This window comes from Pseudophryne corroboree, chromosome 8, assembly GCF_028390025.1.
Source record: "Pseudophryne corroboree isolate aPseCor3 chromosome 8, aPseCor3.hap2, whole genome shotgun sequence".
Classification (NCBI taxonomy): Eukaryota; Metazoa; Chordata; class Amphibia; order Anura; family Myobatrachidae; genus Pseudophryne; species Pseudophryne corroboree.
Window position 1 is genome coordinate 355,684,444 of NC_086451.1, and position 23,470 is coordinate 355,707,913.

Below are 23,470 nucleotides of genomic sequence, written 5' to 3' on the forward strand. Positions count from 1 at the left end.
GACAAGTGGAGCAGGGCAGGGTCAGGACTATATGACTGTGACAGCCCACTGGGTAGATGTATGGACTCCCGCCGCAAGAACAGCAGCGGCGGCACCAGTAGCAGCATCTCGCAAACGCCAACTCTTTCCTAGGCAGGCTACGCTTTGTATCACCGCTTTCCAGAATACGCACACAGCTAAAAACCTCTTACGGCAACTGAGGAAGATCATCGCAGAATGGCTTACCCCAATTGGACTCTCCTGTGGATTTGTGGCATCGGACAACGCCAGCAATATTGTGTGTGCATTAAATATGGGCAAATTCCAGCACGTCCCATGTTTTGCACATACCTTGAATTTGGTGGTGCAGAATTTTTAAAAAAACGACAGGGGCGTGCAAGAGATGCTGTCGGTGGCCAGAAGAATTGCGGGACACTTTCGGCGTACAGGCACCACGTACAGAAGACTGGAGCACCACCAAAAACTACTGAACCTGCCCTGCCATCATCTGAAGCAAGAAGTGGTAACGAGGTGGAATTCAACCCTCTATATGCTTCAGAGGTTGGAGGAGCAGCAAAAGGCCATTCAAGCCTATACAATTGAGCATGATATAGGAGGTGGAATGCACCTGTCTCAAGTGCAGTGGAGAATGATTTCAACGTTGTGCAAGGTTCTGATGCCCTTTGAACTTGCCACACGTGAAGTCAGTTCAGACACTGCCAGCCTGAGTCAGGTCATTCCCCTCATCAGGCTTTTGCAGAAGAAGCTGGAGACATTGAAGGAGGAGCTAACACGGAGCGATTCCGCTAGGCATGTGGGACTTGTGGATGGAGCCCTTAATTCGCTTAACAAGGATTCACGGGTGGTCAATCTGTTGAAATCAGAGCACTACATTTTGGCCACCGTGCTCGATCCTAGATTTAAAACCTACCTTGGATCTCTCTTTCCGGCAGACACAAGTCTGCTGGGGTTGAAAGACCTGCTGGTGAGAAAATTGTCAAGTCAAGCGGAACGCGACCTGTCAACATCTCCTCCTTCACATTCTCCCGCAACTGGGGGTGCGAGGAAAAGGCTCAGAATTCCGAGCCCACCCGCTGGCGGTGATGCAGGGCAGTCTGGAGCGACTGCTGATGCTGACATCTGGTCCGGACTGAAGGACCTGACAACGATTACGGACATGTCGTCTACTGTCACTGCATATGATTCTCTCAACATTGAAAGAATGGTGGAGGATTATATGAGTGACCGCATCCAAGTAGGCACGTCACACAGTCCGTACTTATACTGGCAGGAAAAAGAGGCAATTTGGAGGCCCTTGCACAAACTGGCTTTATTCTACCTAAGTTGCCCTCCCACAAGTGTGTACTCCGAAAGAGTGTTTAGTGCCGCCGCTCACCTTGTCAGCAATCGGCGTACGAGGTTACATCCAGAAAATGTGGAGAAGATGATGTTCATTAAAATGAATTATAATCAATTCCTCCGCGGAGACATTGACCAGCAGCAATTGCCTCCACAAAGTACACAGGGAGCTGAGATGGTGGATTCCAGTGGGGACGAATTGATAATCTGTGAGGAGGGGGATGTACACGGTGATATATCGGAGGATGATGATGAGGTGGACATCTTGCCTCTGTAGAGCCAGTTTGTGCAAGGAGAGATTAATTGCTTCTTTTTTGGGGGGGGTCCAAACCAACCCGTCATATCAGTCACAGTCGTGTGGCAGACCCTGTCACTGAAATGATGGGTTGGTTAAAGTGTGCATGTCCTGTTTATACAACATAAGGGTGGGTGGGAGGGCCCAAGGACAATTCCATCTTGCACCTCTTTTTTCTTTTATTTTTCTTTGCGTCATGTGCTGTTTGGGGAGGGTTTTTTGGAAGGGCCATCCTGCGTGACACTGCAGTGCCACTCCTAGATGGGCCCGGTGTTTGTGTCGGCCACTAGGGTCGCTTATCTTACTCACACAGTCAGCTACCTCATTGCGCCTCTTTTTTTCTTTGCGTCATGTGCTGTTTGGGGAGGGTTTTTTGGAAGGGCCATCCTGCGTGACACTGCAGTGCCACTCCTAGATGGTCCCGGTGTTTGTGTCGGCCACAAGGGTCGCTTATCTTACTCACACAGTCAGCTACCTCATTGCGCCTCTTTTTTTCTTTGCGTCATGTGCTGTTTGGGGAGGGTTTTTTGGAAGGGCCATCCTGCGTGACACTGCAGTGCCACTCCTAGATGGGCCCGGTGTTTGTGTCGGCCACTAGGGTCGCTTATCTTACTCACACAGTCAGCTACCTCATTGCGCCTCTTTTTTTCTTTGCGTCATGTGCTGTTTGGGGAGGGTTTTTTGGAAGGCCATCCTGCGTGACACTGCAGTGCCACTCCCAGATGGGCCCGGTGTTTGTGTCGGCCACTAGGGTCGCTTATCTTACTCACACAGTCAGCTACCTCATTGCGCCTCTTTTTTTCTTTGCGTCATGTGCTGTTTGGGGAGGGTTTTTTGGAAGGGACATCCTGCGTGACACTGCAGTGCCACTCCTAGATGGGCCCGGTGTTTGTGTCGGCCACTAGGGTCGCTTATCTTACTCACACAGCTACCTCATTGCGCCTCTTTTTTCTTTGCGTCATGTGCTGTTTGGGGAGGGTTTTTTGGAAGGGACATCCTGCGTGACACTGCAGTGCCACTCCTAGATGGGCCCGGTGTTTGTGTCGGCCACTAGGGTCGCTTATCTTACTCACACAGCGACCTCGGTGCAAATTTTAGGACTAAAAATAATATTGTGAGGTGTGAGGTATTCAGAATAGACTGAAAATGAGTTTAAATTATGGTTTTTGAGGTTAATAATACTTTGGGATCAAAATGACCCCCAAATTCTATGATTTAAGCTGTTTTTTAGGGTTTTTTGAAAAAAACACCCGAATCCAAAACACACCCGAATCCGACAAAAAAAATTCGGTGAGGTTTTGCCAAAACGCGGTCGAACCCAAAACACGGCCGCGGAACCGAACCCAAAACCAAAACACAAAACCCGAAAAATTTCCGGCGCTCATCTCTAGTAATTCCAAGTTGATCGCAGCAGGATTTTTTATAGCAATTGGACAAAACCATGTGCACTACAGGGGAGGCAGATATAACATGTGCAGAAAGAGTTAGATTTGGGTGGGTTATTTTATTTCTGTGCAGGGTAAATACTGGCTGCTTTATTTTTACACTGCAAATTAGATTGCAGATTGAACACACCACACCCAAATCTAACTCTCTCTGCACATGTTATATCTGCCTCCCCTGCAGTGCACGTGGTTTTGCCCTATTGCTATCAAAAATCCTGCTGCGATCAATTTGGAATTACCCCCGATATGCGGCATGCCTATGTTCTGTGTGTAATTGCGGCAGTCCCTTTTCTTTCAGAATTGAGCACAATGCATGTCTACTGGGACAAAATTTTAATTAATTTCACCTACCAGTATTTCAATGGTTTCATTCAACCCTTCCCTTCTTAAAAGATAAAACACACATTAACATATTAAATTCATGCTTTCATTTCACAAATACTTTTTAGCAGGCTAACATTTCCGAGCAGTACATAAAATGATTTCCGGACATCATAATGAAATTAGCAGACATCCCGTTTGCAAACGTCGTGAAGGCAGTTTCCTCACCGTCTTCCTTCCCACACAAAGCAGTGGATTATCACTATAAACGCTGAAAAAAACAGAAAAACATAAAATATCTGGAACATTGTTCAGTCAGGATATCAGCTCAACATTATTTTACCAAGGTATAAAACTGAACACAATTAAAATGTTTTTTACTTAAACAGAATAAACAGAAAATAATCATTTTACCTATTATTAAGCCAGTCTAGCACACATTAACCATATGCGTGCAGCACCTGGTTTAATTTTATTGTATCACAAATTGTTTTATCACTATTACATACATGGCTCTCTCTCCTTCTATGTAACGTCTATAAGAAAGCTTACACTATCAAGTGGGTATCCGGACTCTAGGTCGACACACATTAGGTCAACATTGAGTAGGTCAACACCTGAAATAGGTCGACACTGCCATAAGGTCGACTTGAACAAGGTCGGCATGAAAAAGGTTGACATGAGTTTTTCAATTTTTTTCATTTTTTTAACTTTTTCATACTTTACGATCCAGGTGGACTACAATTGGGAACGGTAACCTTGCTTCGCGAGCCATGCAAGGGGACACGGTGCACTAATTGGGGTTCCTTGTCACTTTATGAAGAAAACGACACCAAAAAACCATTAAAAAACTCATGTCGACCTTTTTCCATGCCGACCTTGTTCATGTCGACCTAATGGCCGCGTTGACCCATTTCCTGTGTTGGCCTACTCACTGTCAACTTATGGGTGTCGACCTAATGTGTGTCGACCCTGAGTCCCATACCCATCAGGTTTATTATGACTACATGAAGTGAATATCCAAATCACAGTCTTAGGGGGGTATTCAATTAGCTCCAGTAATCCTGGAGTTATTGAATTCTCCCCCGCCTATTCAATTGAGGCTCTTTTTACCTGTTTTTAATACATTTTTGGCAATGGCTTTTCACCTCCTTTGGGGGGGGCATTGGCAAAAATTGCATTTTCAGTGCAGGGGGGAAAACATGTGGATTTGCAAATACACGTTTTTATTTCTCCTGCTGAATTTTTTGCCTAGGCCAAAAAAAGGCCATGCTATTGGATAGGGCAAATCCCTATTCACCCTATTCACCCTAACAATAGCTAAAAAGATCCAGTTTTTTCGCCTAGATGAAAAAAAATGGACCTAATTGAATGAGTACTCCCTAAAAGTGCAATTACATAAACATACAAATATAACAGTATCAAAAGGTAATCAGGTGATACTTATGTATACCAGCTATAAAGTGTAATAATGCTCATGTACAATAATGTACAGCAGTTCAATGTTAGATATGTGTTTATGGCGAGATACGGCTTAGTGGCAAAGTCCATTATGTGCCAAACAGGGATATATAGGGGTATATTCAATTAGGGTTGGATCCATTCCGACATGCATTTGTCGGAATGGATCCGACAACCCCGATTCAATCTCATCTCAATTCGAGTTTTAAAAAGTCAAATTAAGATGAGGGACCCAGAGGAGGAGAGGGGGGGAGCCGCGCGGAGACCAGCGGGGACAGCCGCGGGCAGACGGAGGAGAGCAGCGCTACAGTAGCGCTGCAGGAGGTTGTCTCACAGCCGCCAGACCTCACGGCAGTGTCCACCTGGCTCCAGCAAGCTCACTTGCTGGAGCCGGGTGGACGCTGCCGTGAGACATCCTGCTGCAGCGCTGTGCTGTAGCACTACTCTCCCCTGTATGCCCGCGGCTGTCCCCCGTCTCCCCACGGCTCCCCCTCCCTCCTCCTCTGGGTCCCACATCTCAGTTCAACATTTTTTTATGTCGGACTGAGATGGTCGGAAACGAGGCCAAATCCTGTCGAATTTGGCCCCGTTTCTCTAAAAAAAAAACGTGAATCGGCAGGTATACCGCTGATTCACGTACTATTTCACAAGTCGATTTCCACGACTTGTCAAATAAAAATTGATGGGATTGAATAGGTCAAATCACTATTCGAACTTAAAAAGTCGACAGACAGCAGTGTTCGACTCAAATTGAATATACACCTTAGTGCACAGGTTCTCAAACTCGGTCCTCAGGACTAGTGATGTGCACCGGAAATTTTTCGGGTTTTGTGTTTTGGTTTTGGATTCGGTTCCGCGGCCGTGTTGTTGATTCGGACGCGTTTTGGCAAAACCTCCCTGAAAATTTTTTGTCGGATTCAGGTGTGTTTTGGATTCGGGTGTTTTTTTACAAAAACCCTCAAAAACAGCTTAAATCATAGAATTTGGGGGTCATTTTGATCCCATAGTATTATTAACCTCAATAACCATAATTTACACTCATTTCCTTTCCAGTCTATTCTGAACACCTCACACCTCACAATATTATTTTTAGTCCTAAAATTTGCACCGAGGACGCTGGATGACTAAACTAAGTGACCCAAGTGGCTGACACAAACACCGGGCCCATCTAGGAGTGGCACTGCAGTGTCAGACAGGATGGCAGATTAAAAAAATTGTCCCCAAACAGCACATGATGCAAAGAAAAAAAGAGGCGCAATGAGGTAGCTGTGTGACTAAGCTAAGCGACCCAAGTGGCCGACACAAACACCTGGCCCATCTAGGAGTGGCACTGCAGTTTTCTAGCGAGAGGATGAGAGCTTCCATCCTCATGTGAATCTGAACCACTAGCCGTAAACATAGGCCAGGGCCTCAGCCGTTCCTTGCCACTCCGTGTCGTAAATGGCATATTGGCAAGTTTACGCTTCTCATCAGACGCTTTTAATTTTGATTTTTGGGTCATTTTACTGAACTTTTGTAGTATACTTGACGACACAGAGGTAGGTAGAGCAGTGGCCTACTGTACCGTACTGCTATATATTATATACTGGTGGTCAGCAAAATTATGCACTGTCCTCCTACTATATATATACTGTGCAAAACTTAAATGCACCACAGGTATGGATTGATAGTATACTTGACGACACAGAGGTAGGTAGAGCAGTGGCCTACTGTACCGTACTGCTATATATTATATACTGGTGGTCAGCAAAATTATGCACTGTCCTCCTACTATATATATACTGTGCAAAACTTAAATGCACCACAGGTATGGATGGATAGTATACTTGACGACACAGAGGTAGGTAGAGCAGTGGACTACTGTACCTACTGCTATAAATTATATACTGGTGGTCAGCAAAATTATGCACTGTCCTCCTACTATATATATACTGTGCAAAACTTAAATGCACCACAGGTATGGATGGGATAGTATACTTGACCACACAGACGTAGAGCAGTGGACTACTGTACCGTACTGCTATATATATACTGGTGGTCAGCAAAATTCTGCACTGTCCTCCTACTATATACTACAATGCAGCACAGATATGGAGCGTTTTTCAGACAGAGAACGTATAATACTGGTGGTCACTGGTCAGCAAAACTCTGCACTGTCCTCCTACTATATAATACTGCTGGTCCCCAGTCCCCACAATAAAGCAATTAGCACACTGAGCACAGATATTTGCAGCACACTGAGCACAGATATGGAGCGTTTTTCAGGCAGAGAACGTAGATATTTGCAGCACACTGAGCACAGATATTTGCAGCACACTGAGCACAGATATTTGCAGCACACTGAGCACAGATATTTGCAGCACACTGAACATAGAAACTGAGAGGATGCCAGCCACGTCCTCTCACGATCATCTCCAAAGCACGAGTGAAAAATGGCGGCGACGCGCGTCTCCTTATATAGAATACGAATCTCGCGAGAATCCGACCGCGGGATGATGACGTTCGGGCGCGCTCGGGTTAACCGAGCAAGGCAGGAGGATCCGAGTCTGCTCGGACCCGTGCAAAAAAGGGTGAAGTTCGGGGGGGTTCGGATCCCGAGGAACCGAACCCGCTCATCACTACTCAAGACCCCACACAGTGCATGTTTTGCAGATCTCCTCACAGTGAAATAATTAGCTCCACCTATGGACCTTTTAAAATGTGTCAGTGAGTAATTAAACACCTGTGCACTTGCTGGGTTAACTGTAAAACATGCACTGTGTGGGGTCCTGAGGACCGAGTTTGAGAACCACTGCCTTAGTGTGATTTGAGGATCAGTGCATGTCGACACATCTCAGGGGCGCTTCAAGAGAGAAGGAGGCCCGTGTGCAGACTCTGTCTGGGCCCCACCCTCTCTAGCCAGCTGCGCTATAAAATCTGGGCACTAGGGTCACTAGGGAAGCCTAGTGCTGTCCCAGAGTCTAGTGTGCATGTGCAGATCTCTGGGAAAATGGCACAGCGGCTATTTTTACAGTGGTTCTCTAACTGCGTAAGCGCGAAACACTAGAAAAATGTCTGCACCACAATTTTCCTGGTGATTTCTTCAGTGCCGCTACTGCTGACGCAGGACTCTGGAGGGTAAGTATTGAAGAAAAATGGGTTCAGGGTGTGGGACCCCCAGGACACCGAGGGCCCGTGTGCACTGCACACACTGCACCCATTGTAAATACGCCAGTGACAAATCTGTATATAATGATTGAATATACTGTATGAAACGCCCATGAATATATTCAGCTGAGTAAAAGCTTACATGAAATGGTGGAGCAACAGCTGGAGATCCTCAAGTTTCCCAAGCCTGGTATTTTATCTTGGAAAAATTTTAATGTTCAGAAATAAAAGTAATATGAACTTTTACGGGGGCAAGAATGCCCCATTCCCACTCTTTCCTCCATGTTTACGCTGTCACCTGTATGACACTGACTACCCTGCTCTGTGCCATAAAATCCTGTCTCTTCACAGATGGCGGGGGTCAGCTTTGCTCATTTTTGAAGTATGCTTGTGTTGTAAGAAACAGTTTTTATACAGTGCATCTGGAAAGTATTCACAGTGCTTCACTTTTTCCACATTTTGTTATGTTACAGCTTTATTCCAAAATGGAATAAATTCATTTTTTCCCTCAAAATTCTACACACAATACCCCATGATGACAACGTGAAAAAAGTTTTTTGAGATTTTTGCTAATTTATTAAAAATAAAAAGCTAAGAAAGCACATGTACATAAGTATTCACAGCCTTTACTCAATACTTTGTTGACGCACCTTTGGCAGCAATTACAGCCTCAAGTCTATCTTTGGGCAGTTTCGCCCATTCCTCTTTGCAGCACCTCTCAAGCTCCATCAGGTTGGATGGGAAGCGTTGGTGCACAGCCATTTTCAGATCTCTCCAGAGATGTTCAATCAGATTCAAGTCTGGGCTCTGGCTGGGCCACTCGCTGTCATTCACAGAGTTGTCCTGATATCTTGGCTGTGTGCTTAGGGTCGTTGTCCTGCTGAAAGATGAACCGTCAACCCAGTCTGTGGTCAAGAGTGCTCTGGAGCAGGTTTTCATCCAGGATGTCTCGGTACATTGCTGCATTCATCTTTACCTCTATCCTGACTAGTCTGCCAGTTCCTGCCGCTGAAAAACTTCCCAACAGCATGATGCTGCCACCACCATGTTTCACTGTAGGGATGGTATTGGCCTGGTGATGAGCAGTTCCTGGTTTCCTCCAAACATGACGTCTGGCATTCACGCCAAAGATTTCAATCTTTGTCTCATCAGACCAGAGAATTTTGTTTCTCATGGTCTGAGAGTCCTTCAGGTGCATTTTGGCAAACTCCAGACGGGCTGCCATGTGCTTTTTACTAAGGAGTGGCTTCCGTCTGGCCACTCTATCATACAGGCCTGATTGGTGGATTGCAGAGATGGTTGTCCTTCTGGAAGGTTCTCCTCTCTCCACAGAGGAATGCTGTAGCTCTGACAGAGTGACCATTGGGTTCTTGGTCGCCTCCCTGACTAGGGCCCTTCTCCCCTGATCGCTCAGTTTAGACGGTCGGCCAGCTCTAGGAAGAGTCCTGGTGGTTCTGAACTTCTTCCATTTATGGATGATGGAGGCCACTGTGCTCATTGGAACCTTCAAAGCAGCAGATATTTTTCTGTACCCTTCCCTAGATTTGTGCCTCGAGAAAATCCTGTCTCGGAGGTCTACAGACAATTCCTTTGACTTCAATCTTGGTTTGTGCTCAGACATGCCCTGTCAAGTGTGGGATCTTATATAGACGGGGGTGTTCCAAATCATGTCCAATCAACTGAACAAATCCACAGGTGGACTCCAATTAAGCTGTAGGAACATCTCAAGGATGATTAGTGGAAACTAGTGATGAGCGGGTTCGGTTTATCGGAAACCGAACCCCCCCGAACTTCAGCCTTTTTACACGGGTCCGAGCCGTACTCGGATTCTTCCGTGTGGCTCGGGTAAACCGAGCGCGCCCGAACGTCATCATCCCGCTGTCGGATTCTCGCGAGATTCGGATTCTATATAAGCAACCGCGCGCCGCCGCCATTTTCACACGTGCATTGAGATTGATAGGGAGAGGACGTGGCTGGCGTCCTCTCCGTTTAGTTATAGAGCCTTAGAGTTAGTTGATCTGATTGATTGCTACTGCTTAGCTTATTGTGGGGAGGATTGGGGAGCAGCTGTTAGGACAGGAGGAGTACAGTGCAGAGTTTTGCTAGTTTTTTTTTAGCCGTTCTCTGCCTGAAAAAAAACGCTCCATGCCATATCTGTGCTCAGCCTTAGTGTGCTGCATGATATATCTGACTGTGCTGAGTGCTCACACTGCTTAATTGTGGGGGAGACTGGGGAGCAGCTATAGCAGGAGTACAGTGCAGAGCTTTGCTGACAGTGACCACCAGTATACGTTTGTCTGCCTGAAAAACACTCCTGTGGTGTCTTTTTTTCTTTATACTATAAACGCAGTCTGCTGACCGTGTCCACCAGGTCCATTATACTGTATATAGCAGTACGGTAGGCCACTGCTGTACCTACCTCTGTGTCGTCACTCGTCGTCATACATAAAGTATACTAGTAGTATATCCATCCATCTACATTGTATACCTGTGGTGTCTTTTTTTCTTTATACTATAAACGCAGTCTGCTGACAGTGTCCACCAGGTCCATTATACTGTATATAGCAGTACGGTAGGCCACTGCTGTACCTACCTCTGTGTCGTCACTCGTCGTCATACATAAAGTATACTAGTAGTATATCCATCCATCTACATTGTATACCTGTGGTGTCTTTTAGTTGTGCGCATTAAAATATGGAGAACAAAAATGTGGAGGTTAAAAAAATTGGGAAAGATCAAGATCCACTTCCACATCGTGCTGAAGCTGCTGCCACTAGTCATGGCCGAGACGATGAAATGCCATCAACGTCGTCTGCCAAGGCCGATGCCCAATATCATAGTACAGAGCATGTAAAATCCAAAACACAAAAGATCAGTAAAAAAATGACCCAAAAATCAAAATTAAAAGCATCTGAGGAGAAGCGTAAACTTGCCAATATGCCATTTACGACACGGAGTGGCAAGGAACGGCTGAGGCCCTGGCCTATGTTCATGGCTAGTGGTTCAGCTTCACATGAGAATGGAAGCACTAAGCCTCTCGCTAGAAAAATGAAAAGACTTAAGCTGGCAAAAGCACAGCAAAGAACTGTGCGTTCTTCGAAATCACAAATCCCCAAGGAGAGTCCAATTGTGTCGGTTGCGATGCCTGACCTTCCCAACACTGGACGGGAAGAGCTTGCGCCTTCCACCATTTGCACGCCCCCTGCAAGTGCTGGAAGGAGCACCCGCAGTCCAGTTCCTGATAGTCAAATTGAAGATTTCAGTGTTGAAGTACACCAGGATGAGGATATGGGTGTTGCTGGCGCTGGGGAGGAAATTGACAAGGAGGATTCTGATGGTGAGGTGGTTTGTTTAAGTCAGGCACCCGGGGAGACACCTGTTGTCCGCGGGAGGAATATGGCCATTGACATGCCTGGTCAAAATACAAAAAAAAATCAGCTCTTCATTGTGGAATTATTTCAACAGAAATGCGGACAACAGGTGTCAAGCCGTGTGTTGCCTTTGTCAAGCTGTAATAAGTATGGGTAAGGACGTTAACCACCTCGGAACATCCTCCCTTATACGTCACCTGCAGCGCATTCATCATAAGTCAGTGACAAGTTCAAAAACTTTGGGCGACAGCGGAAGCAGTCCACTGACCAGTAAATCCCTTCCTCTTGTAACCAAGCTCCTGCAAACCACACCACCAACTCCCTCAGTGTCAATTTCCTCCTTACCCAGGAAAGCCAATAGTCCTGCAGGCCATGTCACTGGCAAGTCTGACGAGTCCTCTCCTGCCTGGGATTCCTCCGATGCATCCTTGAGTGTAACGCCTACCAGGGACGTGCAGTCAGGGGAGGCAGGGGAGGCAGTGCCACCCCCTGTCATTATGATTAAAATAATACAAAGATAATAACACATTATACTTTGTATTATTTTAATCATTTTTAACCTGACAATGCTGCTAAATCTCTATGGGAGGCAGCGAGAGCGCTGCCTCCCAGTGACAATGATAAAGTGTCTGTAGAGGGGGCGGGCAGGGGGCGGAGCCAAATCACGGGCTGGAAAAGCCCATTGAAAATTGAATGGAAAGCGGCACCATCACAATTGCCTCATTGACAGGGGCTGTGCCTTGAGCTCACATCAAGGCACACCCCTGTCAATCATTGGACAGCAGCAGCGGGTGGGCTGGAACGGATGGGCAGAGTCAGATGCCCCCATACCTAGTGGCTGCGTCTCCACACTGCTTTCAGCCGCTCCTCCCGTCCCCGGTCCGCTCTTGCAGGACCAGTGGGAGCCGCTGTGTGCTGTGCTGTCTCGCCCACCCCCTTAACCATACCTCCCAACTTTCGGATTGCTGGAAGACGGCGCCAAAAGGGGCGTGGCCTATCGTGAAGGGGCGTGGCCTCACGGGATGCTGTCTCGCCCCCCTCCCTTAAAACTCCAGCAAACTCAGCTGCGCTCCCGCGCCCCCTCCCCCCGCTCCCTTAGCCCCCGTGTTTTCGGTCTCGGCCCCCCGCTCTGTCCCCCCTGTGCTCAATGGGCTGCCTCCTCTCCTGGACCCCCGTGCTCACTGCTGAGCTCCTGCGCCCCCCCCCCCCCACACACTCCCTTTGGCCTGCAGTGCAATGTACAGACCGAGGGAGTGCCGTGTCAGGAGCCTGCAGCCAGAAGCAGAAATCAAGTAAGTGGCTGACACTACACTACACTACACCTACACTACACTGCACTACACTACACTGCACTGCACCTACACTACACTGCACCTACACTACACTACACTGCACTACACCTACACTACACTGCACTACACCACACCCTAAGGGTAGAGGGGGGAAGGGGGGGTTGCAAAGTGCTCTACCTGTCGTAATGTGTACAAAAAAGGAGGGCTGTCTGCTAAAATGTGTAAAAAAGGGGGACACTGTCTGTCGTAATGTTTAAAAAGGGGACGCAGTCTGCCGTAATGTCTAAAAAGGGGACGCTGTCCGCCGTAATGTCTAAAAAGGGGACGCAGTCTGCCGTAATGTCTAAAAAGGGGACGCTGTCCGCCGTAATGTGTAAAAAGGGGACGCTGTCCGCCGTAATGTGTAAAAAGGGGACGCTGTCCGCCGTAATATGTAAAAAAAGGGGACGCTGTCTGCTGTAATGTGTAAAAAGGGGACGCTGTCTGCCGTAATGTGTAAAAAGGGGTCGCTGTCTGCCGTAATGTGTAAAAAGGGGGACGTTGTCTGCCGTAATGTGTAAAAAGGGGGACGTTGTCTGCCGTAATGTGTAAAAAGGTGGACGTTGTCTGCCGTAATGTGTAAAAAAGGGCAATCTGTCCGCCGTAATGTGTTAAAAGAGGACACTGTCTGCCGTAATGTCTCAAAAGGTGGACGCTTTCTGCCGTAATGTGTAAAAAGGGGACGCTGTCTGCCATAATGTGTAAAAAGGTGGACGTTGTCTGCCGTAACGTGTAAAAAGGTGGACGTTGTCTGCCTAACGTGTAAAAAGGGGACGCTGTCCGCCGTAATGTGTAAAAAGGGGGGACGTTGTCTGCCATAATGTGTAAAAAGGTGGACGTTGTCTGCCGTAATGTGTAAAAAGGTTGACGTTGTCTGCCTAACGTGTAAAAAGGGGATGCTGTCCGCCGTAATGTGTAAAAAGGTTGACGCTGTCTGCCGTAATGTGTAAAAAGGTGGACGTTGTCTGCCGTAATGTGTAAAAAGGTGGACGTTGTCTGCCGTAATGTATAAAAAGGTGGACGTTGTCTGCCGTAACGTGTAAAAAGGGGACGCTGTCCGCCGTAATGTGTAAAAAGGGGGACGTTGTCTGCCGTAACGTGTAAAAAGGTGGACGTTGCTCCTGTTTTACATAAACGGGGGGCTCTGATGCCGTTTCCTGCACACAGCGCTAAAATGTCTAGTTACGGCACTGTTGCTAGGTGTCCATTTCCCTGGCCCTGAGCAGTTCTCCCTCACCATATCCTCTCCAGGGGTGAGGGGGTGGACTTGGATGGGATGGGGAAGGGGGTCCAAAGCATTTTGTCGCACCTGGGCCCAACGCTCGCTAGTTCCGCCACTGGCTCTACTTGCTGTAATGTGTAATATGGGGCTGTACCTGGCATAATTTGAAAAAAGGGATCTCTACCTGCCGTAATGTGTAATAGGAGGCTATACCTGCCGTAATGTGTAAAAGGGAACTCTACCTGCCGTAATGTGTAATAGGAGGCTATACCTGCCGTAATGTGTAAAAGGGAACTCTACCTGCCGTAATGTGTAAAAGGGAGCTCTGCCTGGCGTAATTTGTGTAAGTGGCGCTACTATGCGGCGTAATTTGACTAATGGAAGCCCTGGACAACAAAATTGCATTCATGTCCTCCTCCCACTCCCTTCCCAGTTCCAAACACTAATTATTATTATTTTTTTCTATAAAAATGTACAATATATCACAAGTATGATGAGCAGGCAGGCAGCGGGCATTGGTGGCATCGGACTGAGATGCAAATTAGTGACGGATGGCTGGGTCAGTTGATGGTGGGCGAGTTTGTAAGTAATTGGCGGTGGCAGCAGGCATCGGTGCAGGGGCAGTAGTGGGCATTGGCTCGGCGGCGGTAGGGGTCATCGGCAGGATTCGGATGACATTATGGCTGTAGTACCTCACCAGCCACTGACCTCACCGCACGCCACTGATGCCTACTGCTGCTGGCGCTGCTGCTGCTGCTGTTGTTGCTGCTGGGAGTCGATGGTCATCCCAGAGGGGAAGTCGGAAGACCACTTGTACTACTTCCAGTAAGCAATTGACTGTCCAACAGTCCTTTGCGAGGAAGATGAAATATCACAGCAGTCATCCTGCTGCAAAACGGATAACTGAGGCCTTGGCAGCCTGGGCGGTGAGAAACGTGGTTCCGGTATCCATCGTTACTTCAGAGCCAACTATAGACTTGATTGAGGTACTGTGTCCCCGGTACCAAATACCATCTAGGTTCCATTTCTCTAGGCAGGCGATACCGAGAATGTACACAGATGTCAGAAAAAGAGTCACAAGTGTCCTAAAAAATGCAGTTGTACCCAATGTCCACTTAACCACGGACATGTGGACAAGTGGAGCAGGGCAGACTCAGGACTACATGACTGTGACAGACCACTGGGTAGATGTATTGCCTCCCGCTTCAAGAACAGCAGCGGCGGCACCAGTAGCAGCATCTAGCAAACGCCAACTCGTTCCTAGGCAGGCTACGCTTTGTATCACCGCTTTCCAGAATACGCACACAGCTGAAAACCTCTTACGGCAACTGAGGAAGATCATCGCAGAATGGCTTACCCCAATTGGACTCTCCTGGGGATTTGTGGCATCGGACAACGCCAGCAATATTGTGCATGCATTACATCTGGGCAAATTCCAGCACGTCCCATGTTTTGCACATACCTAGAATTTGGTGGTGCAGAATTATTTAAAAAACGACAGGGGCGTGCAAGAGATGCTGTCGGTGGCCAGAAGAATTGCGGGCCACTTTTGGCGTACAGGCACCGCGTACAGAAGACTGGAGCACCACCAAAAACACCTGAACCTGCCCTGCCATCATCTGAAGCAAGTGGTGGTAACGAGGTGGAATTCAACCCTCTATATGCTTCAGAGGATGGAGGAGCAGCAAAAGGCCATTCAAGCCTATACATCTGCCCACGATATAGGCAAAGGAGGTGGAATGCACCTGTCTCAAGCGCAGTGGAGAATGATTTCAACGTTGTGCAAGGTTCTGCAACCTTTTGAACTTGCCACACGTGAAGTCAGTTCAGACACTGCCAGCCTGAGTCAGGTCATTCCCCTCATCAGGCTTTTGCAGAAGAAGCTGGAGGCATTGAAGGAGGAGCTAAAACAGAGCGATTCCGCTAGGCATGTGGGACTTGTGGATGGAGCCCTTAATTCGCTTAACCAGGATTTACGGGTGGTCAATCTGTTGAAATCAGAGCACTACATTTTGGCCACCGTGCTCGATCCTAGATTTAAAAACTACGTTGTATCTCTCTTTCCGGCAGACACAAGTCTGCAGAGGTTCAAAGACCTGCTGGTGAGAAAATTGTCAAGTCAAGCGGAACGCGACCCGTCAACAGCTCCTCCTTCACATTCTCCTGCAACTGGGGCTGCGAGGAAAAGGCTCAGAATTCCGAGCCCACCCGCTGGCGGTGATGCAGGGCAGTCTGGAGCGAGTGCTGACATCTGGTCCTGACTGAAGGACCTGCAAACGATTACTGACATGTCGTCTACTGTCACTGCATATGATTCTGTCACCATTGAAAGAATGGTGGAGGATTATATGAGTGACCGCATCCAAGTAGGCACGTCAGACAGTCCGTACGTATACTGGCAGGAAAAAGAGGCAATTTGGAGGCCCTTGCACAAACTGGCTTTATTCTACCTAAGTTGCCCTCCCTCCAGTATGTACTCCGAAAGAGTGTTTAGTGCCGCCGCTCACCTTGTCAGCAATCGGCGTACGAGGTTACTTCCAGAAAATGTGGAGAAGATGATGTTCATTAAAATGAATTATAATCAATTCCTCCGTGGAGACATTCACCAGCAGCAATTGCCTCCAGAAAGTACACGGGACCTGAGATGGTGGATTCCAGTGGGGACGAATTAATAATCTGTGAGGAGGGGGATGTACACAGTGAAAGGGGTGATGAATCGGACGATGATGATGAGGTGGACATCTTGCCTCCGTAGAGCCAGTTTGTTCAAGGAGAGATTGATTGCTTCTTTTTTGGTGGGGGCCCACACCAACCAGTCATTTCAGTCACAGTCGTGTGGCAGACCCTGACGCTGAAATGATGGTTTCGTTAAAGTGTGCATGTCCTGTTTATACAACATAAGGGTGGGTGGGAGGGCCCAAGGACAATTCCATCTTGCACCTCTTTTTTCTTTCATTTTTCTTTGCGTCATGTGCTGTTTGGGGAGTATTTTTTTGAAGGGCCATCCTGCGTGACACTGCAGTGCCACTCCTAGATGGGCCAGGTGTTTGTGTCGGCCACTAGGGTCGCTTAGCTTAGTCACACAGCTACCTCATTGCACCTCTTTTTTTCTTTGCGTCATGTGCTGTTTGGGGAGTATTTTTTTGAAGGGCCATCCTGCGTGACACTGCAGTGCCACTCCTAGATGGGCCAGGTGTTTGTGTCGGCCACTAGGGTCACTTAGCTTACTCACACAGCTACCTCATTGCGCCTCTTTTTTTCTTTGCATCATGTGCTGTTTGGGGAGTATTTTTTTGAAGTGCCATCCTGCGTGACACTGCAGTGCCACTCCTAGATGGGCCAGGTGTTTGTGTCGGCCACTTGGGTCGGTTATCTTAGTCACACAGCTACCTCATTGCGCCTCTTTTTTTCTTTGCGTCATGTGCTGTTTGGGGAGTATTTTTTTGAAGGGCCATCCTGCGTGACACTGCAGTGCCACTCCTAGATGGGCCAGGTGTTTGTGTCGGCCACTAGGGTCACTTAGCTTAGTCACACAGCTACCTCATTGCGCCTCTTTTTTTCTTTGCGTCATGTGCTGTTTGGGGAGTATTTTTTTGAAGGGCCATCCTGCGTGACACTGCAGTGCCACTCCTAGATGGGCCAGGTGTTTGTGTCGGCCACTTGGGTCGGTTATCTTAGTCACACAGCTACCTCATTGCGCCTCTTTTTTTCTTTGCGTCATGTGCTGTTTGGGGAGTATTTTTTTGAAGGGCCATCCTGCGTGACACTGCAGTGCCACTCCTAGATGGGTCAGGTGTTTGTGTCGGCCACTTGGGTCGCTTAGCTTAGTCATCCAGCGACCTCGGAGCAAATTTTAGGACTAAAAATAATATTGTGAGGTGTGAGGTGTTCAGAATAGACTGAAAATGAGTGGAAATTATGGTTATTGAGGTTAATAATACTATGGGATCAAAATGACCCCCAAATTCTATGATTTAAGCGGTTTTTTAGGGTTTTTTGAAAAAAACACCCGAATCCAAAACACACCCGAATCCGACAAAAAAATTTCGGTGAGGTTTTGCCAAAACGCGTTCGAACCCAAAACACGGCCGCGGAACCGAACCCAAAACCAAAACACAAAACCCGAAAAATTGCCGGTGCACATCACTAGTGGAAACAGGATGCACCTGAGCTCAATTTTGAGCTTCATGGCAAAGGCTGTGAATACTTATGTACATGTGATTTCTTAGTTTTTTTTTTTTTATAAATTAGCAAAAATCTCACAAAAACTTTTTTCATGTTGTCATTATGGTGTATTGTGTGTAGAATTTTGAGGGGGAAAAAATAATTTATTTTATTTTGGAATAAGGCTGTAACATAACAAAATGTGGAAAAAGTGAAGCTCTGTGAATACTTTCCGGATGCACTGTATATTGCCTCTCTCATGTACATATTTGTAAGGAAAAGGTCAATGAATGACTTTGTTTCTTTGAAGTTTTAGGATCTCCGGTGTAAGGTGGAAGAACATTACAGCACTGCCAGAAACAATAGTGAGCAACCTTGGACCTGCTGGGTGGCACAGACGGAGCACCCTCTGTAGGAAGTCAGATGTTACAGATGACCACGCAGGTACATCATTCTGTTCATCCCCAAAATATTTATAACATGATTTCTTATTGTAAAAGATTTAAGGAAAAAGTTATATTATGTGTTTATATTATTGTTATGTCTTTATACATTGTGTAAATAGTTAAGATGAGGAGTAAGTGATTAAGAAAAGGTACCATGAAGCAGATACATCAAAGCTTGGAGGGAGATAAAGTAGAGAGAGATGAAGTACCAACCGATCAGCTCCTGTCATTGGTCAAACATAGGGGCAGATGTATTAACCTGGAGAAGGGATAAAGAAGTCATAAAGCAGTGATAAGCGCAAGGTGATAACACACCAGTCAATCATTACGGATTTGAAAAATGACAGGAGCTGATTGGCTGGTGAGTTATCACCTTGCGCTTATCACTGATTTATCACTTCTTTAGCCCTTCTCCAGGCTTTATACAGCTGCCCCATAGCTTGTAAAATGGCAGTTAGACACTGATTGGTTAGTACTTTATCTCTTTCCACGTTATCTCTCTGTTCAGGGGTATATGCCCACACTTATTACTGATGTAAAACATTCTGGAGTTTACAATAGACTGTGAATCAGGAGAATAACTTTTACACTAGTAGTAGTACACAGTGTGCGTTAAGTTACTCTATTAATAATTGTGGTATTACTTGTTGCAGTATCAGTGGGTTTTAACCCGTCACCATAGTGGAAAATATTATGCTAGTATATATATATACTAGCTGGTGTGCATGGTTTAAACCTTTTCAACCCCTTATTAGTATTACTTTTTATTTATAGGGCACCACAAGTGTTTTGCAGTGCCATACATATGGCAAACATTAGACAATACAGGGTACACAGAGCTTAACATTACAGTAACAGAAAAACAGAGCACAGGTAACAATTAGCACCACATTTCTCAGTACACACTACAGCTGAGATGAAAGATAGCAAAAGAGTAGTTGTTCTACTACTGGGGGCAGGCAGCCACTGGAAGAGATAAACAGTAATGAGCGAGAGGAGATGCAGGTATAGACATTCGCTACGTAAGCTGTCATTGAAGTGTCAGAGTAGGGGGTTGTGGGAATAAGAGGGAAGAGGGCCCTGCTCCAAGGAGCACACAATCTAGGGGGTGGGAGGAGACAGACAGGTGACATGAGCTGCTAAATTGAAAACTCCCTGCTTAGTGGGTGGCTACAAATAACTGTCACTGTTTTCAGACCACCAAGCAGGTCAGATGTTCCATGTCATCCAGCAGGTGCTCAGGGAGAGTTCACAAACTCACATTTTCCAGAGCACAATAGTGATGCATTGTAATAGGCAGGTGGGTGTTTTACCACATAACTCCAAAATGAAGTAACCAATTACAACACCAATATTTCTCTTACGTCCTAGAGAATGCTGGGGACTCCGTAAGGACCATGGGGATAGACGGGCTCCGCAGGAGACATGGGCACTTTAAGAAAGACTTTAGGTATGGGTGTGCATTGGCTTCTTCCTCTATGCCCCTCCTCCAGACCTCAGTTTACTACTGTGCCCAGAGGAGACAGGGTGCATTACAGGGAGTTCTCATGAGTTTCCTGTCAGAAAGTATATTTGTTAGGTTTTTTATTTTCAGGGAGCCTGCTGGCAACAGACTCCCTGCATCGAGGGACGGAGGGGAGAGAAGCAGACCTACTTCTGTGAGTTTCAAGGCTCTGCTTCTTAGGCTACTGGACACCATTAGCTCCAGAGGGAGTCGGAACACAGGTCTCACCCTGGAGTTCGTCCCAGAGCCGCGCCGCCGTCCTCCTCACAGAGCTGGAAGATAGAAGCCGGGTGAGTATGAGAAGAAAGAAGACTTCAGAGGCGGCAGAAGACTTGAGATCTTCACTGAGGTAACGCACAGCAGTAAAGCTGTGCGCCATTGCTCCCACACAGCACACACAAACGGCAGTCACTGTAAGGGCGCAGGGGGGGGCGCCCTGGGCAGCAATAAAACCTATTTTTCTGGCAAAAGTAGATATATACAGCTAGGCACTGTATATATAAAGAGCCCCCGCCAGTTTTTTATATATTTTAGCGGGACAGAAGCCCGCCGCTGAGGGGGCGGGGCTTCTTCCTCAGCACTCACCAGCGCCATTTTCTCCACAGCACAGCGCTGAGAGGAAGCTCCCCGGACTCTCCCCTGCTTATCCACAGTGAAAGAGGGTTTTAAAGTAGGGGGGGGGGGCACATAATTTGGCGCAAAAATAAAGATTACAGCGCTATCAGGGTAAACATATTGTGTGTGTTTTTTCCTGGGTCATATAGCGCTGGGTGTGTGCTGGCATACTCTCTCTCTGCCTCTCCAAAGGGCCTTGTGGGGGAACTGTCTTCAGATAAGAGGATTCCCTTAGTGTGTGGTGTGTCTCTACGCGTGTGTCGACATGTCTGAGGTAAAAGGCTTTCCTAGGAAGGAGGAGGAGCAAATGAATGTGGTGTCTCCGTCGACAACGCCGACACCTGACTGGATGGATATGTGGAATGTTTTAAGTGCTAATGTAAAGTTATTGCACAAAAGATTAGACAAAGCGGAAGCTAGTGAACAGCCAGGGAGTCAACCCATGTCTGTCTCTATGTCGCAGGGACCTTCGGGGTCTCAAAAGCGCCCACTATCCCAAATAGTAGACACAGATCCCGACACGGATTCTGACTCCAGTGTCGACTACGATGATGTAAAGTTACAGCCAAAATTGGCTAAATGTATTTGATATATGATTATTGCAATAAAAGATGTTTTGCATATCACTGAGGAACCCCCTGTCCCTGACACGAGGGTACACATGTATAAGGGAAAGAACCTGAGGTAACCTTTCCCCCCTCACATGAGTTGAACGAATTATGTGAAAAAGCTTGGGAATCTCCAGACAAAAAACTGCAGATTCCCAAAAGGATTCTTATGGCGTATCCTTTCCCGCCAACGGACAGGATACGGTGGGAATCCTCCCCTAGGGTGGACAAAGCATTGACACGCTTATCCAAAAAGGTAGCGCTGCCATCCCAAGATACGGCTACCCTCAGGGATCCTGCTGACCGCAAGCAGGGGGTTACCTTGAAGTCCATTTACACACATTCTGGTACCTTACTCAGAACGCCGATTGCGTCGGCCTGGGTTTGTAGCGCTGCAGCAGCATGGACAGATACCTTATATGCGGATATTGAGACCCTAGATAAGGATACCATTTTATTGACCCTAGGGCATATAAAAGATGCTGTCTTATATATATGAGAGATGCTCAAAGAGACATTAGTCTACTGGGTTCTAGAATCAACGCGATGTCGATTTCCACTAGACGAGTCATATAGACCCGGCAATGGACAGGTGATGCCGACTCAAAGAGGCATATGGAGGTTTTACCTTACAAGGGTGAGGAATTGTTTGGGGAAGGTCTCTCGGACCAGGTCTCCACAGCTACAGCTGGTAAATCAAATTTTTTGCCTTATATTCCCTCACAGCCTAAGAAAGCGCCACATTATCAAAGGCAGTCCTTTCGATCACAAAGAAACAAGAAAGTATGAGGTGCGTCCTTTCTTGCCAGAGGTAAGGGAAGAGGAAAAAAGCTGCACAACACAGCTAGTTCCCAGGAACAGAAGTCCTCCCCGGCCTCTACAAAATTCACCGCATGACGCTGGGGCTCCGCTAAAGGAGTCCGCCCCAGTGGGGGCACGTCTTCGAGTTTTCAGCCACGTCTGGGTTCACTCACAGGTGAATCCCTGGGCAATAGAAATTGTTTCTCAGGGTTACAAGCTGGAATTCGAAGAGGTGCCTCCTCGCCAGTTTTTCAAATCGGCCCTACCAGCTTCTCCCCCGGGAAGGGAGATAGTGTTAAATGCGATTCACAAACTGTATCTTCAACAGGTGGTGGTCAATGTTCCCCTGCTTCAACAAGGGAGGGGATATTACTCAACCCTGTTTGTAGTCCCAAAACCGGACGGTTCGGTCAGACCAATTTTAAATTTAAAATCCCTGAACCTATACTTGAAAAGGTTCAAGTTCAAGATGGAATCGCTAAGAGCGGTCATCGCCAGCCTGGAAGGGGGGGATTTTAGGGTATCTCTGGACATAAAGGATGCATACCTTCATGTTCCCATTTATCCACCTCATCAGGCGTACCTGAGATTTGCGGTACAGGATTGTCATTACCAATTTCAGACGTTGCCGGTTGGGCTTTCCACGGCCCCGAGGATTTTCACCAAGGTAATGGCGGAAATGATGGTGCTCCTGCGCAAGTAAGGTGTCACAGTTATCCCGTACTTGGATGATCTCCTCATAAAAGCTAGATCAAGAGAGCAGTTGCTGAACAGCGTCTCACTTTCACTGAAGGTGTTACAGCAACATGGCTGGATTCTCAATATTCCGAAGTCGCAGTTGGTTCCTACGACTCATCTGACCTTCTTGGGCAGAATTCTGGATACAGACCAGAAAAGGGTTTATCTTCCGATAGAAAAAGCTCAGGAACTCATGACTCTGGTCAGGAACCTATTTTAGCCAAAACAGGTGTCAGTGCATCACTGCACTCGAGTCTTGGGAAAGATGGTGGCATCATACGAAGCCATTCCCTTCGGCAGGTTCCATGCAAGGACTTTCCAATGGGACCTACTGGACAAGTGGTCTGGGTCACATCTACAAATTCATCAGTTGATCACCCTGTCCCCCAGAGCCAGGGTATCTCTCCCGTGGTGACTGCAGAGTGCTCACCTTCTAGAAGGCCGCAGGTTCGGCATTCAGGACTGGATCCTGGTGACCACGGACGCGAGCCTCCGAGGTTGGGGAGCAGTCACACAGAAAATTAACTTCCAAGGTCTTTGGTCAAGTCAAGAGACTTGTCTTCACATCAACATCCTGGAACTAAGGGCCATATACAACGCCCTACGTCAAGCGGAGACCTTACTTCGCGACCAACCAGTTCTGATCCAGTCAGACAACATCAC

The 23,470-nt window shown here is 47.2% G+C and overlaps 1 protein-coding gene across 3 annotated transcripts in view; it reads left to right on the plus strand.

The window, feature by feature from the left end:
* CYSLTR1 (cysteinyl leukotriene receptor 1) overlaps positions 1 to 23,470 on the plus strand; it is a 189,466-nt gene that overhangs the window by 143,282 nt on the left and 22,714 nt on the right. For all 3 annotated transcript variants that reach the window (XM_063937518.1, XM_063937519.1, XM_063937517.1), the window contains exon 2: positions 18,406 to 18,539. In XM_063937518.1, the coding sequence (XP_063793588.1) occupies positions 18,519 to 18,539 (21 nt within the window). In that variant the 5' untranslated portion in view covers positions 18,406 to 18,518. The remainder of the gene's footprint in view (positions 1 to 18,405; positions 18,540 to 23,470) is intronic.